Raw genomic sequence first — 18,996 nt, 5'->3', positions numbered from 1 at the left:
AGGGGTGAACATATATATGCTGAGCACTGTTACACATTTATTGTGTATAGCCATACACCCAATGTGCTTTGCATTGCATTATATTAAATTACGTTCATTTTAGATCTCAGAAATTGAGAAATGTTGAGTAGCGATGAATTATTTTCTATTTTGCCCATGCTAGTTTCCAAACAAATGACTTAATACTGAGTTCTCTTGTTATAAAAGGGGATATCTACTGAAATGAGCACCATTTCGGACTGAATGTTTTGCAGATAAAGTGTGTATTTTATGTGCGAAAAACTTTTATAAGTATAAATATTAAAAAGTAATGAACAGTAGTGTCATGACCCTTTTAATGTGTTTTTTTAAATAGTGTAAATATTTAGAGATGATAATGAAGTATTTAACACCTCACATTAATGTATTCTGAAGTATTGTATGTTGTGAAATACATGCAAATGTAAAGAAACAAATTAAATTAACTGAAGTTTGTGAAATGGCATGTATAGATAGGAGAATATTTTAAATGCTGTATTAAAAATATGTTTAATAAAGTCAGTTAGAAATCACTTATTGTTAAATAAACTATATGACTACCTGTTAGTAGTTATTGCTTATTTACAATTAAAAACTTTACTCTGACCAACATTATGTACATTTATAAAATGAGAACAAAAATAAATGGAAAAACAATTACAGAATGAAACGGGCAGTTAAAGAATTATTTATGATTCAAATAAATCAAACGCAAAATGCAAGTCACACTTATAACATGCATTATCAGAACACAATCTGTAGAAAATGGGAAAGAGAAAGTCTAGCTTTCTAGATTAGCATTCAACCCTAAAACAAAATGCAATGCATCCTTTAAAATATGGGTAAAATTCCTGGAAAAAAACACAGTATATTTTATTCTTAACAAGCCTTCAAAATAGTGCAGATTTAAGGGTTAGTTCACGCAAAAAATCAAGTGGAAATGTACCAAAAAAGGAGCACAAAAGTGTTTGTGGAGCTTCCGGCGATCACATAGACATATCATCTGTTTTGAAGATGTTTTGGTCCTTTCTGGACTTTGAACATCTCTGGACACTTGCCTATGGAGGATGAGAGAGCTCCAGGAATTTATCTAAAATGTCCTCATTTGTGTTCAGAAGTCTCAGAGGATTGGAATGACACGAGGGTGAGTAATTAATAACAGAACTTAAATATTTGGATGAACTAAGCCTTTAAGAGCAGACCTGCTCAAGATGAACTAACTCCATCTAATGCAGCGTCTTTAGGTAGTAAAGCTCATAGTAAAGCAGGTGTAACCCCTTCGGTCCTACTCCACCTAACCCGCTCCGAGCTGGGATCGAACCGGTGACCTTCCGCATGGGAGCCGGTTGCTCTAACAAGGAGGCTAAAGACCATGGCCTCTAGTGTCTGTCACTAGAACACCTTTAGAGGTCAGAGGAGTGAGGTTTACCTGCACAGCACACACTGGCTGGCCTCCGTTACACTCACCCCCCTAAACCTCACTCCCATCCGGGTCACGGCACCAATATAACCCCACCGGCCCTACACCACCCAACCTGCCCCGCCCCAGGATCGAACTGGCGAACTTCCGCATGGGAGTCGGTTGCTCTAACAAGGAGGCTAAAGACCATGGTCTCTAGCGTTTGTCGCTAGAACACCTTTAGAGGTCAGTGGAGTGAGGTTTACCTGCACAGCACACACTAGCTGGCCTCCATTACACAGGCTTCACAAAATACCCCAAAAATAAATCGTTTTTTGACAAACTTTTAAAATCACTTCTCAATGATGCCAAAAACGGAGATTAAAGGTACAGTTCACCCAAAAATGAAGTGGAAATGTTGTTTATAATGTATTTTGGTGCACAAAAGTGTTCATGGAGCTTCGAACGATTACAGTTGATATAAGACATCTGTAATGGATAACAGAATTCACATTTTTGGATGAACTAACGCTTTAAAAGCAGAGCTGCACAAGAGGAACCAACATCATCTATTACATGCATTTAATGCAGCATCTTCAAGTAGTAAAGCTCATAGTAAAGCAGGCTTCACAAAATACCCAAATAAAGGGGAGTGCCATCTATGGAGGATGAGGGAGCTCTCAGATTTCATCTAAAATTGGAAAGGGGATTGGAACGACGTGAGGGTGAGTAATTAATAATTGAATTTACATTTTGGTGGGGAACTAGTCCTTTAAGAGCAGAGCTGCTCAAGAGGAACTAACACCATCTAATGGAGCACCCTCAAGTAGGAAAGCTCGTGGTTAAGCAGGCTTCACAAACTACCCCCCAAAAAAAGGGTATCAATTTGGACAAATCGTGTCTCATTGATGACAAAAACGGAAATTAAAGGTACAGTTCACCCAAAAATGGAAAGTGGAAAAGTTGTTTTTAAAGTATTTTGGTGCACAAAATACTCTGTGGACACATGGGCTGCGTCCGAAACCGCCTACTACTCAGTAGGTACTGCTTTTGAATTTAAACGTACTACTCGGCCGCACGTTCTATACAGTATGAATGTGAAAAGTATGAATGGAATTCGGACGTACTACATCCGCCATTTTGTCATGGTCACGTGACCTACCTGCGTCAGTTGCGTCGCCTCTCTTCCATTCATGAATTATCTCACGGGGCTTTATGGGATAACGCAGCGTGCATGGTATGTGCACTTCAGAATCTCGCCGGAAGTAGTAAGTCATCCGGGTACTTCTCGCCTACTGATTTTCAAATTCTATGAATTCGGACATACTACTCGACTCGCATACTGATTTTAGCGTACTATATAGTATGAAAGTATGCGGTTTCGAACGCAGCCATGGTCTGTTTTCACAATAGTTTTTGGCAATGGCTTCACAAAATATCCCCCAATAAGGGGTAGTTTTTAAAAAAAAACTTTCATAATCACTTCTGCCCAATCCAGTTCCTGGAGATCTACCATCCTGCAGAGTTCAGCTGTAGCCTTGATCAAACACACCTGTCTTCAATCACCGAGTCCTCCTTCAGATCCTACTTAGTTCGTTGTTCTTGATCAGGGTTGGAGCTGAACTCTGCAGGAAGGTAGATCTCCGTGATCTAAAGCGTCTAATTCAGTGTCTTCAAGTTTTAAAGTTTAGTTGTTTACAGTTTGTCAGGATGTCCACCAGAGGGCAACAGCGGTGGCTTAATATTCTGGATGTGCCGTGCTGCCATGCCATTGAGGAAAAACAAGAAGGTTGCAGTAAACTGGCACCAGAAGGTCAGCGTAAACCCGAGGAGGGATGCAAAAGCCCCTAATATGAGCACAAAAGTCGCGACACCTCCGGCAGCCATTACTCCCGCCAGCAGCACCAGCCGAGCCCCGAGCGTCCATCGCCGACTAGAGTCCCTGCCTTCGCTTGCCTGCGACATCACTAGCAGCTCCAGCCCAAATATAGCACTGACCACAGCTAGCGTGATAACAGAGCGACACGCCGCCAAGCCCATGTCCAGACCTTCCACCCCGGCCTCCTCCAGACGCCGGGTGCAGTTTGCGGACGCTGTGAAACTCTGGGGGCCCAACACCGAGCCCTGAGGCACCTCCACAGAGCAGAAATACCACAGGCCGAACATGTGTTGGCCGGAGAGCAGCCAGTGACCGTCACACACCGCCACCGATGACAGGACCACAGATACAGACGTGCACAGGATAATCAGACCACGGCAGAACAAGTCTAAGAACAGAGGAGAGGACTTCACACGCGGAACGGGTCCGACCTATGAAGAAACACAGCGAGAAAACACACATCCATATCAATGATTCACACTAAAAGCTACCAGTGTTTTAAATCTGACTCTTAGGGTGCTTTCACACTTGGTTCATTTGCCAATAGGCCGAACCCAAGTTTGATTGTCCCCCCTTGCCACCTTCTCGCTAGTGTGTGTTCACACTGGCTGCGTCTGAAACCGCCTACTACTCAGTAGGTACTGCATTTGAATTTAAACGTACTACTCAGCCGTTAGAAAAGTACGTTCTATACCAACCCAGGCTCATTCTGAATACGTAGTCCAGCGGACGTTTCTGGAGACCGCGAAATACGTCCCGGGAGGTACATATGGCTGCATTTCATTTTTTTAAGTGAACGATATGGGGCGGTGTGACGCCGTTCCCTTTCGCGCTTGCCGGCTGACCGCTTACCTCCGTGTGGAGGGCTTTCCCGCTGCAGTCAGTTTGTCCGGTCAGCTCATCCTGTGCGTCGGCCGACTTCAGATGCAGAGAGGAGGAGTTGACAAAGGCGTCCAGGTTCGAGTCTGGGGAAGAGCGGTTCCAGAAACCAGGTAAGACAAAAACAGAATCCAAAAAATAAAGCAAACGAGTTCATAACAGGGTAAGCACGTGGTGAAATCCGAAAACGAAAATCTGAAAAAAAAAAACAGACGAGGGTTTTTCTGTTTCTAGACGGCTTTTCTAAATTGTTGCTCGGGTTTAGGGAAGTGAGCGAGCGGGCGGGAGGGTCAATCGGTAAAACTGGTTGGGTTCACGGAAGGAGGAGAGTGGGTCAGCCGATTGGCCAGTCAATCAGACAGCGTCCTCTGGTGGGTTGACGCAAGAACAGCACAGGCACAAACGGCACTCGCGAGAGAAGTTCGAGATATGAAAAAGCGCACACAGCGGCCTCTCGCGGATTCGCGAAAAAAAACTGCACAAATACGTACCTGCCGGGACGTATTTCACGGTCTCCAGAAACGTCGGCTGGACTACGTTTTCAGAATGAGCCTGGGTTGTTCTAAACAGTATGAATGTGAAAAGTATGAATTGAATTCAGACGTACTACATCCGCCATTTTGTCATGGTCACGTGACCTACCTGTGTCAATTGTGTCGCTTTACTCCCATTCATGAATTCGCTCGCTGGCATCATGGGATAGCGCAGTAACATGGGATGCGCACTCCAGAATCTCGTCGGAAGTAGTAAGTCATCCGGGTACTTCTCGCATACTGATTTTCGAATTCTACGAATTCTGACATACTACTCGGCTCGCATACTGATTTTAGCGTACTATATAGTATGGAAGTATGCGGTTTCGAACGCAGCCACTGTCTTTTTCCTTCTGATCCCCGATTCGCCTGCCTCATCGAGCTGCTGTTTTGTGTACAGCTGTTTCAAATTACAAAAAACGAATTACCGCTGGTGCGAAGGGTTTCTAACGCAGCGTCTAAGGGACAGGACAGCAAATAAGAAGGCTGTGATTAAATATATTAAATATAGAGAACATGGAAACAAATGATCAGACTTTGATTAAAGATTACCAAAATTCATTCATTCATTTTCCTTCGGCTCTGTTCGTTATTTATCAGGGGTCGCCACAGCAGATTGAACCACCAACTTATCCAGGAAATGTTTTACGCAGACATGAGGATGCCCTTCCAGCTGCAGCCCATCACAGGGAAACACCCATACACTCTTACATTCACAATTTCGCTTACCCAATTCCCCTATAGCGCATGTGTTTGGACTTTGGGGGAAACTAAAGCACTCCATACTGAAATGACAACAGACCCAGCCCAAGCTCGAACCAGCGACCTTCATGCTGTGAGGCGACTGCGCTACCCACAACCACCGCGCTGCCCAAAATTACCAAGACACAATAAAAAATCTGTGGATTAACTTGCACTGATTAAGTATTCACCTTGAGAATAACAATGTGAGCTAGCAAAATAAACTATGATTTCATGCAAACTTTAAGAATGTACAATATATGAATAATAAATATTATATTTTTTACGGCCAGTGCTTGTGGTAACGAATTACAATTATATGTGTTATGGTTATGTAATCAGATTACTTTTTTCAGTTGAAAATTAGAAAGTTTGTTTTGCCTGAAAAACATAACAAAAAAAAGGACTAAGCTGAAAAAAAATGAATGAACATAACAATAGTACAGTGTAAATGTGATTTCTTTAAACAAGTGAGTGAGTAAACCCATTGCCTTAAAATTATAAAGCAAGTGAACTTTGTGCAGAGGTTAATTTTTTAAGTAGGCCTAATGTACAGCATTTATTTTCATTTTCAGGAAAATAATCAAAGATACTATTGGTTTTTCCATTTGTTCATTGACAGCTTCCCTGTCTCCCAGCACAAAAACAGATTCACTAGCTCTTAAAATACTTAAAAACTAAAATGCAGACTCAAGATACTAATGAATTGATAGTTATTTTTATTCGTCCTATTTTTCATGCAAGGTTTGTTTGAGCTCAACTGTTTTTATTCACTTCACATTTTACTTTTAGTTTTAAAGGGCTTTACAGTTTATATATATATATATATATATATATATATATATATATATATATATATATATATATATATATATATATATATATATTAGAATAAATAAATATAAACAAGCATTATTAAGAACCAAGCTCAAGCCAGATGAACAAAAGTAACCATAAAATAACATAACACATTAAAAAAGTTTATAAATTTGGTATATCTTTTAAAAGTAAGGTAATATTATAATATATTGCACTTAAAGGTAACTTTAACACTGTTTACTACCATCCTGACAACTATCGCTAACTGTAGTAGGCTAAATATTAAAATACACTGCCCTTCATATCAAGGAATTTAATGATTTCATTCAATAAAAATACATTATTAAAAGCATTACCCTGATTTTTATCGCCGTCATACTGATTTCGACGTGCGTTACAGTCAAACAAACCAAGGAGAAGCGAGGAGAAGCCAAGACGAGTCCAGTCGAAAGTACAGTGTATAAACCACAGACTGAGGAAACTCGGTGTAACATTAACAGTCTTAAACCCGCCCGTCCCGTTACACACGCAGAGCACGGGGGAGAAGATTCACGTTTGCTTTCCGGTCACGGAGAGTCTCGGTAACTGAGGCGCGAGTCTGTGTGAGGGAGTTTGTGTACATTTCAATATGCATAAAGGTGTTTATGGCCGTCAGAAATAACTTTGAATTAAATTTGACAAATGTTACTTTCGTAATGGACAATTGTTAAACAGATACTGAAAGTGTTCATTCATGAAAACAAACTATTTATAGTAGCCTACTTTAGTGTTTTTTATATAGTAAAGTCCATTATAGGACCTGGTTAATTAATGTAGTATAGTGAATTGATAGACTTTATAATACATGGTATACTTTAGCTTTTACTACAGTAAACTGTGAAATAATATTATAATGTATTATGTTATAAAAAACTGTATTATTAGGTCGGTTGTTTACTGTAATTGTTGTTCAAAAAACACTAGAATCTCCACAACAGATTAATTACTATAGTTGTGTTGCCATAGCAACTGTAGAATCACCACGGCAGAATAATCACTATAGTTGTTGTGTTGCCTTAGCAACTGTAGAATAACCACAACAGATGAATCACTATAGTTGTAGTGTTACCATAGCAACTGTAGAATAACCACAATGGATTAATTACTATAGTTGTTGTGTTATCATAGCAACTGTAGAATAACCACAACAGATTAATTACTATAGTTGTGTGTAACCAACTGTAGAATCACTACAACGGATTAATTTCTATAATTGTGTTACAATAGCAACTGTAGAATCACTACAACTTAAGTACTTTAGAGAATTATAGCGAATAGGACAAAATCTAAATTATTTTAAAAAATAATAATTTCCAATGTCAAATCAGAATGTTATTAAGAGTTTCATCTCAAAAGTATATTAAATCTATGACGTAATATACATGTGCATACATTTATTGCCCATATTATGTTTATTACAAACAATAATGAGGCAGATAATCTTACCCATACGTATCCCAGTCTATTAATGTAGATTAATAAGATTTTTTTTCCCCAGATTAATACAGATCAAAATTATTATTCAGTTATATTTACACTTTTTCCCCTCTCATTTGAGATGAAAGTAAAATAGTGGCTCGTCATAGCAGGGATGTGATGAAGCATGTTGTTAGTTTGGAGCAGTTTTTCTCTTCAATGATTAAACTCCTGATTATCATTATTATCGATTTCATCACATTATTGGCCAAAGTCCATTTTGGACGTCTGTGACCCAAAACTTAATTATGCAATTTACACTCTAGCAAAAAACACTGTCCTTTTTTCAGACTGAGGGGCATAAGTTGATAACTAGACTAGAGTCCATTGACAATATTACATTGACGTTTTTACACCACATAAACTCACAGTAGAGAAATAAGAACTTGCCTGTTTATAAATGTCAGGTGATGTCGACCCTTGATAGCCTATAAATCACAGTGCTCAAACTGCTGATATGATGGTGATAATAACAGGTCATCATTGGCATAGTCTTACCTTTCGAACAACACGCGACGCCATTATAAAAGCTATCCTTTCCATGTTAAAAGGAGTTTTTGTCCTAACTGTGCGACGGCGACGCGCGAAATTTAAAATGTAGAAACCGTTTTTTCCGTTAAACGGCAGAATAACAGCACTACTGAGACAAAGATCACCTCAGGTACAGATTATCTGCTTTATTCATAGTTAAATTCTAGCAATGTAAGTATAAATACCATTTTACAAGACATTTACTGACTGAAAGCAGCAGCAGATCAACTCAGATCTAGAAAGTAAAATAGTAGACGTTTAGAAATTAAAGACAGAAATAAGACTCAGTGCAAACGGACGCCCAGTAGCCTGTTAATAATGTTAAAGAGGTTTAGTATTAATTATATTAAAAACCTTTAGCATTTCGTTGGGAGTGCAGTGGCTGGTATTTGTCATTATGTGCTTTATTCAGTGTTAAATGCTACCAATGTTAGTTTAAATTCTATTTTACCAGACATATACGGACTGAAAGCAGCAGCGGATACCTCAGATCTTGAAAATAAAATAGCAAATGGTTTGAAAATGAAAGTTAGAACTGTGACTTACACCAACAACATTCACTAGGTAGCCTATTAATAGAGGTTTAATGTGTATTTATTAAATTAAAACCTTTACCATTTCATTGGGAGTGCAGTGGCTGGTAATTAAATGTTTTTGTCAGACAGACAAACTTGTGGCTAAAATCTTGCGTGTTTGGTTTGGAGATAGTGTTACAGGTTATCTAATTTTTCTAAGACTTTTCAGTGGTTTCAAGACAATAACAGGTATATCGATGTTATCTCAGAAGACTGTGCCTACCCCAAACAAACTGCAAAATGTAAAGTTTGTCAGACTATATAACAGTTAAGGGGACAGTTCACCTAAAAATGAACATTTCCTCATTATTTACTCACACTCAAGTGGTTTTTAACCAGAGTTTCTATTTTCAGTAGAACACAAGGGAAGATATGCTGAAGAAAGCTGGAAAAAAGCAGCCATTGACATCCATAGAAACAAGCAATAATCCTATTGAAGTCAATGGCTATTTGTTCTTCAGTATTCTTTATTATATCTTCCTTTGTAAGCTCAAACAGGTTTAGAACAAGTGGAGGATGACAAAATTGACATTTTTGAGTAAACTGTCCTTTCAACAAAGGTCTTATGTAATGGGATACAACCATATCATTTCATACTAACTATTCAAGTCAGTCTTGGATAAACAACTCCATCGTTTACACTGATGCACAACTGTATGTATTAAACACATATACAGTAAAGGTTTTTGCTTTTATTATAGGGTTGTTATTTTTGTTTTAACTCCAATTATCAGGCAATAAGTATGACAAAGATTTTGTTGTTTACAAAAAACACAAGGGTCTCAGATACAAATACAAAATTTCTTAAGGGCAACACAACATGTTTTTCCTTCTTCAGTGTTAACAGGAGAGAAGTAAACACATGTTTATTGTAAAGGTGAATTTTATGGCAGCGCATACAAAAGTATTCATTCTTTTCACTACATTGTGGACGGTTTTCTCTTGGCCTGCGAGGAATGTGCCGGTTTTCTCACACCGATCACAGTCTTGTGTGAGCAACACACTGCAGGCCTTAAGGCGTTTATGGGAGAACAGTACAGGTAAAGGCATGCTGGCCATCATATGGGTGTCTGTTAGATGCCGTATTTCCCCTTCAGCTCCTCGACTTTAGCGATGTACGCTTTCACAGCATCCTCCTTACTAGTTCCTGAAGAGACAAAGAAGAAAACAAACACTTAGAGTGAGATACTTAAAAGGACAGTTCACCCAAAGATGATTATTTACTCACACCAGAGTAGTTTTAACACTGTTTGAGTTTCTTTTTTTTTTTTTAAGGGGGCTTATGACGGTATCAGATTTCAAAGTTACGTTAATTTGTTGAAGGTTTTATCATAATATATTGTATTATTACAGGGCAAAAATCCTAAAGATAACTTTAATTCCTTTTTAAAGACCTTCCCAAAATATTTAAGACCTCATCGCCACTTCACAAGTTCTAATCAGTATCAAACCTTTAACTTACCAAACAGCTGCTAACAAACAGTTTTAGTTAAATAAATCAATAGAGCAAATAATCATGCAACTGAACTCAGAAAGCTTGAAAGATTAAACTATGTGTTGTTTCAGCGACAGGCTTCAGCTACTGTTTAAACTCATCCATCCAACCAGGAGTCCTTTAACTTACATTTTCCCGTCTGTTTCGCTCTATGGTTTTGCTACATGTAGAGAGCGTCACGTCACGTTCCAGCGTTTGTCGCAAATTACGTAACAACACCCATATGGAGGAGCTTGGACGCGCCCCGGCCCAAACCAACGAGCACGCCGTTGGTAATATTAGGAGGAAAATGAATACATTTATGCTTTTTAGGAGTCAAACACTACGGACAACGGTCGAACAAAATGCAAGACCTTGTAAAAATGCAATTAAGACTTTTTAAGGGCCTTCATTTTCTCATTATTGATTTATCAACTTTTAATACTTTTTACGACCCCGCGGACACCCTGTATTATCATGAAAATAACACAAGCTGCAGAAATAGTTTCTTTAACAGATATAATAACAATTCTTAGCACATTGATTTGTTGATATACTGCTTTATTGTATAGAGTAAACAATTATTGTGAATTAAATTGCAAAAGGATTATAAGGACACTTTATATTCAATTCATCAGTGAGATTAAGCCAGATTTGTTAGTTATATTGGTTAAAAACAAGACACAACTGAAATTCAAACAATTACAACTTATAATGGGGTAGTTTAGTTAAATTGCTAATGTTACCTATTAGAGTCTGAATGCACAATGTTAATGCACATTAACAGAATTTACAATTAATATTTCAGCTTGTAGTAGGTCAGATTACATAAAAATTAAACTATAAAGCTGTTAATACAATGTGAATATTATTTTAAAAATAAACAATTATCCACTGTATTTTGAAGTGGCCACGATATCAATATGGTGCATGTTTATTATCACAATACATTGAATTGCTGAATATCGCCATGTCTAGCTGGAAACCTGCAGTCATCAATCAGACATCAATATCAGGAAAGAAAGACACAAAAATTGTAAGTCAATGGCTATTTTCTTCAGTATTTTTCATTTGTGTTCAACAGAAGAAACTCGAACATCATTTTTAGCTGTACTGTCTCTTTAAGATGCTAAAATAAGTAAATAAATGACACGTCACTGCCCTCTGCTGGTAGCGAGGGGAAACTGACCTTTCTTGGCATCCCAGGCATCCCATTTGGCCTTACCGGTGAAGTCTAGCATGCCTGGCCGAGCTGTAAAAAAATAAGGTAAATTAGATCATTAAAAGTTAGTGCTTTAACTAGATCATCTTGCATTATTTCGACACTGCACATTTAGAGGTAAACCATATATTTAAATTTAAATTAAATTAGCAGTTTATCACATATAAGATGACTGTGATTAACACGATACAATTTTTTTAAGATTGGTTGACAGCACTATATAGAGTTATAACACAATATATAGATGGGTACAACTTAGTATAGTAAGTTAGTTATTTTACTAGGCCTGTTGTATGAAATGTAAAGATGACAATTCTGTTATCATTGACTAATTTTCTGTAAAAGACAAATTTACCTAAATAGTATATTTTGTTCCTTCTATGTAAGTCAACGGCTGCTTTTTTCCAGCATTCTTCAGCATATTTTGTTTTGTTTTCAAACCAATGTGAGGAGTAAATGATGGATGAATTTAAATTTTTGGGTGAACTATCCCTTTAACGCCCTATTCACAGCGTCAATAGGCGTCAGCGTCAACGCTTCCCATATACTTTGAATGGGTGATGTCAGGCGTTGCCAAACTGCATTGTGGATCCGTCGGCGCCGCTTCAGAGGCATTGCTCGCTGCAGAAGTTGGGACTAGCTCAACTTTTCAAGCGCTGACGGAAGCATCAGCCAATCAAATCGCTGTATGCAAATACACCAGCTAGACAGTGGCCTATTGCTGCGATGACGATTGAGTCAGCACCAACTTCAGACACGCCTTCAGTCAAGCGTTGATGCTGAAGCCCCGTGTGAATGGGGCGTAAGTGTAGAAGTAAGGAACTAAACAGGTTTGGAACAAATGAGTAAATAAAGACAGAACTCATTCATTCATTCATTAATTTTCCAGCTTAGTCCTTTATTTTATCAGGGGTTGCCACAGCGGAATGAACCACCAACTATTCCAGCATATGTTTTACACAGCAGATGTCCTCCCAGCTGCAACCCAGTACTGGGAAACACCCATACACACTCATTCACACACACTCATACACTACGGTCAATGTAGTTTACCCAATTCCCATATAGTGCATGAGTTTGGACTGTGGGAGAAACCGGAGCACCAGGAGGAAACCCACACCAACAGAGCAAACAATGAAGAAATGTTCATTTTTGGGCGAACTGTCCCTTTAAGAGCTAAAGGAGGAGCTCACCTGTGTTGACGTCTCCTACGGTGGCCTGCTTGTACAGACTGTAGATCTCCAGCATCTCAGCGTCTGTTGGTTTTGCTTTCAGCTGTTTGACCTCCTCTGCGGCTTTCTGAAACTCGGCCTGTGGAAAAACAACAACACCATCACCACACCGAACATTTCTGCACATAATAGTTTAATACCTCATCTCTAATGACTGGTTTCTTTTCTCTTTGCCATGATGACAGCACATAATATTGTGGTTAGCACTGTCGCCTCACAGCAAGAAGGCCACTGGTTCGAGTCCCGGCTGGGTCAGTTGGTGATTCTATGAGGAGTTTGCATGTTCTCCCAGTGTTGGTGTGGGTTTCCTCCGGGTGCTCCGGTTTCCCCCAGGGTCCAAACACATGCGCTATAGGGGAACTGATCAACTAAACTGGCCAGAGTGTATGAGTGCGTATGGGTGTTTCCCAGTACTGGGTTGTGGCTGAAAGGGCATCCACTGTGTAAAACATATGCTGGAATAGTTGGCGGTTCAGTGGCGACGCAGTAGGTAGTGCTGTCGCCTCACAGCAAGAAGGTCACTGGTTTGAAGCTCGGCTCAGCTGGCGTTTCTGTGTGGAGTTTGCATGTTCTCCCTTCGTTCGCGTGGGTTTCCTCTGGGTGCTCTGGTTTCCCCCACAGTCCAAAGACATGCGGTACAGGTGAATTGGGTAGGCTAAATTGTCTCTAGTGTATGAGTGTGTGTGTAAATGAGTGTTTCCCAGAGATGGGTTGCGGCTGGAAGGGCATCCTCTGCGTAAAAATGAGCTGGATAAGTTGGTGGTTCATTCTGCTGTGGTGACCTCGGATTAATAAAGGGACTAAGCCGACAAGAAAATGATTGAGTTGGCGGTTCATTATGCTGTGGCGACCCCTGATTAATAAGGGAATAAGCCAGGGATATGAATGAATGAATTTTGCAATTAATTTCTATAGAATAAAGCAATTCACAACAGTATTTCAACAGCAACATGTCTCATTCGTGAGACATAAACTCACAACTACCTGAAATATAGTTATTATTAAAGTTATGCCTATTTTTCCCTTATTAATTCACTCTGTTGAATAACCAGGCTCCCAAACAGAACCGAACACATTCAACAGCATTTCTCCAATTATTTCTATCTTAATCATCTGTCATTTCTTCTTACTTCATTAACAGAGAAACATTTTGGCCCTGCGCACTTGCCATTCTTAGTCTCGCTTCACAGCCGCGCTGGTATTTGATATGAAGTGATTGTGTAACCAAAGCACACAATAAATGAGGTTTTTAGCAGATCTCTATCACCGGGTCAAACTCCAACTCTAATGCATGTAATTCTCCCTGCATGGCTGTGATTGGCTGGCCTCGTCACATGACACGCATCAAAACTGATAATCAGATTTCACAGAATACTCGACCACTTCTCACACCTTCAGCTGGCCAGTATTTTAAGGGAATAAACGTTAACGAATATCTTGAGTGTTATTTTTCATGCTCTAATACTAAAAATAGCCGTTTTTCACACTACTTAACGCTTAACTGAACTGCACATTCTTGGTCTACGCTCTTGAATAAGGCATTGAGACTATAGAGATTAATTTTACATCAAGTTATTTTAGGGTTAATTCACAAAACCTCCTGCTCCTATGATATGAATGCATCTTGTGGAGTCAGTAAAGGGACAGTTCACCCAGAAATGTAAATTCCGTCTTGATTTAATCAGTTACTCCAAACCTGTTTGAGGCTGTTGAACACAAATGAAGATATAATGAAGAATGCTGAGAAAAACAACCACTGGCCTCCATAGAATATTATTAATATAAACGTCAATGGCTGTTTTTCTCCAACAGTCTTCAGATTGTCTTGCTTTGTGTTCACTGATATAAAATAAATACAAATAATGTTAAATGTTTAGAAACACCTAAATGTGAGTAAATGTTGATTTTTGGGTGTACTGTCCCTTTAAGAAGGCACTTGCATAGATATCAATAGCTGCGTCCCAAATCGCATACTTATGCACTATTCTACGCCATTTTATAGTATAAATAGTGTCAGTAGTGTGTTCACACTGAAAACTCTAATAATAATAAGAGCACTTTAACTACCCGGATGATGCACTCATTCAGCCGCTAAAATGAAGTGTGTAATGATGGACACTTCACGCACTCAACGACCGCAGGTTTGCTTATGTAGCGGAAGGGGCGGAGTTATCGGCGCACACGTTGGATAACTTTATTTTGGATGGTGAAAGCAAAATTCTCCTACGAGAGTGATTATAGCGCCTCCTGATGGTGAATGCGGTTATACTCACGGCAGGTATTATTTGATAATTTGGTCGTTTATATCACTGATTTGGCCTATTGCTGACTGAATTTCATTGCTATGACGATCGCTTCAGCCCCAACTTCAGACAATCCTTCAGTCAAGCGTTGACGCTGAAGCCCTGTGTGAATGGGTTTGCTGATTTGCTGCAATTGCCTCTTTAAATACGAGATTAATGTAGAGAATTTTTACGCTCTCGCTGGTAGAGCTGTGAAGGCAGACAGCGTTGTTGCCAGGGTGGCCAGAGCGAACTTTGAAGCTTGCCTCCTTCAGTGTAAACGCACAGTAAGATATACAGATTAATGCTCATTAATAGTATTTTCACAGTATTATATTAATATCAATGTTTTGCTCATTTTTCTTTAGAATATCTTGTTTTGTGTTATAAAAAATTATGAGGGAAATTCTCGTTTTTGGTGAACTGTCCCTTTAAGAGGGCGGTGACAGACATGGAGACAGAGCTGTAGCGGTTCCTCACAGTTACATTTCTAAATAAATAATTAAACAATCACCCCTGAATGAATTCACTGGCATCATTTACTGAACATCGTATGCCAAATTTAGGACACCGGTCAACGTTCACATGTATTTAAAATGTTTATTTATGTTTTTAATATTTATTTTAATATCTTTATTGAATGCTGAAGCAATCATGCTGCCCAACATCATCTGTGCTCAGTTCACAAAATGAAAGAAGTTCGAGAAGTACATATTTAAGAGTGTACTAATACAAATTTAGCAAAACAATATATTATAAAATAGCAAAAATGTGAGAAATACGCTCGATATTATAATGCAGTTAACGTTAGCGATCACGCCACACCCACAGAAATGGCGCTCTACATACACATGCCCTTCAGTAACATTTGCATTTACTGTAAAGCTGATTTTATCTCTATTTATCGATTTTTACTGTTAATAGCGCACAATATAAAACGCTAACCTGATCACGTGGGCGCGTTCACGAGCACCAACATGTCTTATTTATTACCAAAAGTTACCAATAGGCAAATGCATCACATAATGCGTTATTAAAAGACCTCTATATCTAATAAAAGCGTCGAGCATACTGACCTCAGACATGTTTGCAGATGATTAATTCAGCCTGTTGTGCCTCTAAACCCGCTGGAGATGATGGCAGCGCTTCACCCCGACGATTGTAGTAGTGTCGGCTACCACGCCCATAGTCACGCCCCTCTTGTTCTCTATTGGCTGCTGCAACATATCCCGAGCGACTCGTCCAATCAAATTCACGACATTCTAGACTCTTGTAACTGGGCCACAGGGTCACGCCTGGGATGCCAGATTGATTGAGTATTGTGAAAATAGGCTGAGATGCTCTTTATTCAAGCGACTGTTACACATTGCATCACAGCTTCTGCTTTACACTGACGTGTCTTATGATTTTTATTAGTGGCTTTGAGTTTGGGTTTTTTGAATAAACATTTTAGCTTTTGACCACAGTATGACATTATCTATCTGCAGTAATTCTGAAGCTTTTTTTTTCACAACATTGCTGTAATTTGTTACAACCAGAACTGTTCAATTCTAATATTTTTATATATATATATATATATATATATATATATATATATATATATATATATATATATATATATATATATATATATATATATGGGAATAGTGCCACTAATATATTCAGGATTTTACAACCACAATTGGCAAAGAAATATATATATATATTTCTGTGAGGAATAACTAGTGGTATTATGTTAATTTTAGTTTTATAAAACATTTAAATAATATTATTAGTTTCGAGTTCTATTAAATAGACCTAAAGCAGTTACGACTTTTGATTTTAAACATTAGTCTGTCTAAATTAACATCAGCGAAGGTTAATAGAGGCTTTACAAGTAGTTTTATTGTCCGTTTAGTTTAAATTAATTAGTTTAATAACTAGTTTTAACAAACAGAACCACTGTTAAATAACAATATAGAAGAATCAGAAGCTTTTCAGTCAATATCTTGTGCATGTTAGGTCAGATTATTGTGTGAAAATGTTTATTTTGAACATAAATATCCTGTTAAGTCTTCAAACATTCGGGGCTGTGATAAAAGGCACTCGGTGGCTCAGTGGTTAGCAGTGTCGCCTCACAGCCAGAAGGTCACTGGTTTGAGTCCCGGCTGGGTCAGTTGGTGATTCTGTGAAGTTTGCATGTTCTCCCTGTGTTGGCATGGGTTTATTCCGGGTCCTCCGGTTTTCCCTACAGTCCAAACACTTGCTATAGGGGAATTGATCAACTAAACTGGCTGTAGTGTATGAGTTAAAAGGCACTCTACAATCTTTCAATAATAAACAATCACTCACAGTTTTTCTGAACATTAATAAATGTTCATTAACACCAGTGTTGGGTGTAAATAAAGTAACTAGTTACTGTAGTTAAATTACTGATCCACTTTAAAAAGTAACTCAAGGGATTATTGTTCATTTTCAGGTCGTTTAATTGCTTATAACTCTCTTGCCTTGAATATTGTAATTCAACAGTTCTGAATAAATCAATTCAAAGAAATTAATATTGATTTTACACACATATATATATATATGTGTGTATATATATATATATATATATATATATATATATATATATATATATATATATATATATATATATATATATATGCTAAATCTATTTTTAACTAGCAAGGGTTACATTTGTCAGACAATTAAAATATTCAAAAGTTTATTAATTAGTAATGTGTATGGAATATGCATTGAAATGTTTCATATTTTGATACACATAATATTTAACTTTTCTCTTTTTTTGCAAGGCAATTAAGCTTGTTAACTAAAGAATGTTTGTCATTTATTAAACTTAACAGGCCAAGCTTGACTTGATTTAAGGTATTAAAAGTGTTTAATTTCTATTGTTTATGTTTTGAGGTTGAGGTTAACATGTATTTTCAGTTTTATCAAGTCAGATAAGTAAAATTCTTATTGAGTAATTGAGTTTTCAGATATACAGTATGAAGAATTATTCGCCCCCCTGTTTATTTTTTTCCCTAATTTATTTTTAACAAAGAGCAGATTTCTCCAACACTTTTCTAAACATAATAGTTTTAATAACTCATCTCTAATAACTGATTTATTTTCTCTTTGCCATGATGACAGCACATAATATTAGACTAGATATTCTTCAAGACACTTCTATACAGCTTAAAGTGACATTTAAAGGCTTCACTAGGGTAATTAGGTTAACTAGGCAGGTTAGGGTAATTAGGCAAGTTATTGTATAACGATGGTTTGTTCTGTAGACTATCGGGGTGGGGGGGGGGGGGGGGGGGATAGCTTAAAGGGGCTAATCATTTTGACCTTAAAACTGTTTTTAAAAATTAAAAACGGCTTTTATTCTAGCCAAAATAAAACAAATAAAACATTATCAGACATACTGTGAACATTTCCTTGCTCTGTTAAACATCATTTGGGAAAAGAAATATTGAAGGGCGGCTAATAATTCTAACTTCAACTGTATATCAAGGTAATATAAGCTCCAGTTTTTAATGATTTAATTAGTCAATTGTAATTAATAAATTTTTTGAAGTAACGTAACCAACACTGATGACCATTTTATATAATTTTACTGAATTCTGACACGTCTACAACTGATCATGTGCTTGATAATATTGCGCACTCAGACCTTCTCTCTGTCTTATCAATATCCCTTGTTTTCAAGACTTTGACCAAAAGGGAAACTGCATGATTTGAAGCTTATTTCTCTAAGAGTGTGCTTTGTCATTGCTATACACACTGCAAAAAATATTCGTAAATTAGCTGTTTTAAATATTTTATGATTAATGTTTTTATTTTTACCCATTTATTTTTGCTTTTGAGTTGCATTAAGGCACCTGAAAAGTTGGAATAGGTGCCCTTTATGAA

The 18,996-nt window shown here is 37.8% G+C and overlaps 2 protein-coding genes across 3 annotated transcripts; both read right to left on the bottom strand.

The window, feature by feature from the left end:
• Window positions 1–509: 509 nt before the first annotated feature.
• tmem37 (transmembrane protein 37) lies at window positions 510–6,701 on the bottom strand. The gene is given in 2 exon segments (NM_213174.2): window positions 510–3,727; window positions 6,625–6,701. Coding segments are annotated over 2 exon segments (636 nt in total). The 5' UTR covers window positions 6,646–6,701; the 3' UTR covers window positions 510–3,112.
• A 2,173-nt stretch (window positions 6,702–8,874) lies between these two features.
• Window positions 8,875–16,302, bottom strand: dbi (diazepam binding inhibitor (GABA receptor modulator, acyl-CoA binding protein)). Of its 2 annotated transcripts, none has more exons than NM_199608.2 (4): window positions 16,176–16,302; window positions 12,779–12,896; window positions 11,553–11,615; window positions 8,875–10,036 (listed from the first exon to the last, which is right to left on the bottom strand). In NM_199608.2, exons 1-4 carry the CDS (start codon window positions 16,182–16,184, stop codon window positions 9,963–9,965), a joined length of 264 nt encoding a protein of 87 aa, NP_955902.1. In that variant the 5' UTR covers window positions 16,185–16,302; the 3' UTR covers window positions 8,875–9,962. The 2 variants fall into 2 exon arrangements, with proteins under 2 accessions (NP_955902.1, NP_001296092.1); NM_001309163.1 differs by lacking the exon at window positions 8,875–10,036 and adding an exon at window positions 10,908–11,349.
• Between the last annotated feature and the right edge of the window lie 2,694 nt (window positions 16,303–18,996).

The sequence above is a fragment of the Danio rerio genome, chromosome 9, assembly GCF_052040795.2.
Source record: "Danio rerio strain M-AB ecotype USA chromosome 9, GRCz13ab, whole genome shotgun sequence".
Taxonomy (NCBI): Eukaryota; Metazoa; Chordata; class Actinopteri; order Cypriniformes; family Danionidae; genus Danio; species Danio rerio.
Note: the sequence above shows the minus strand (reverse complement) of the source record. Positions and strands in the feature narration are given on the sequence as shown.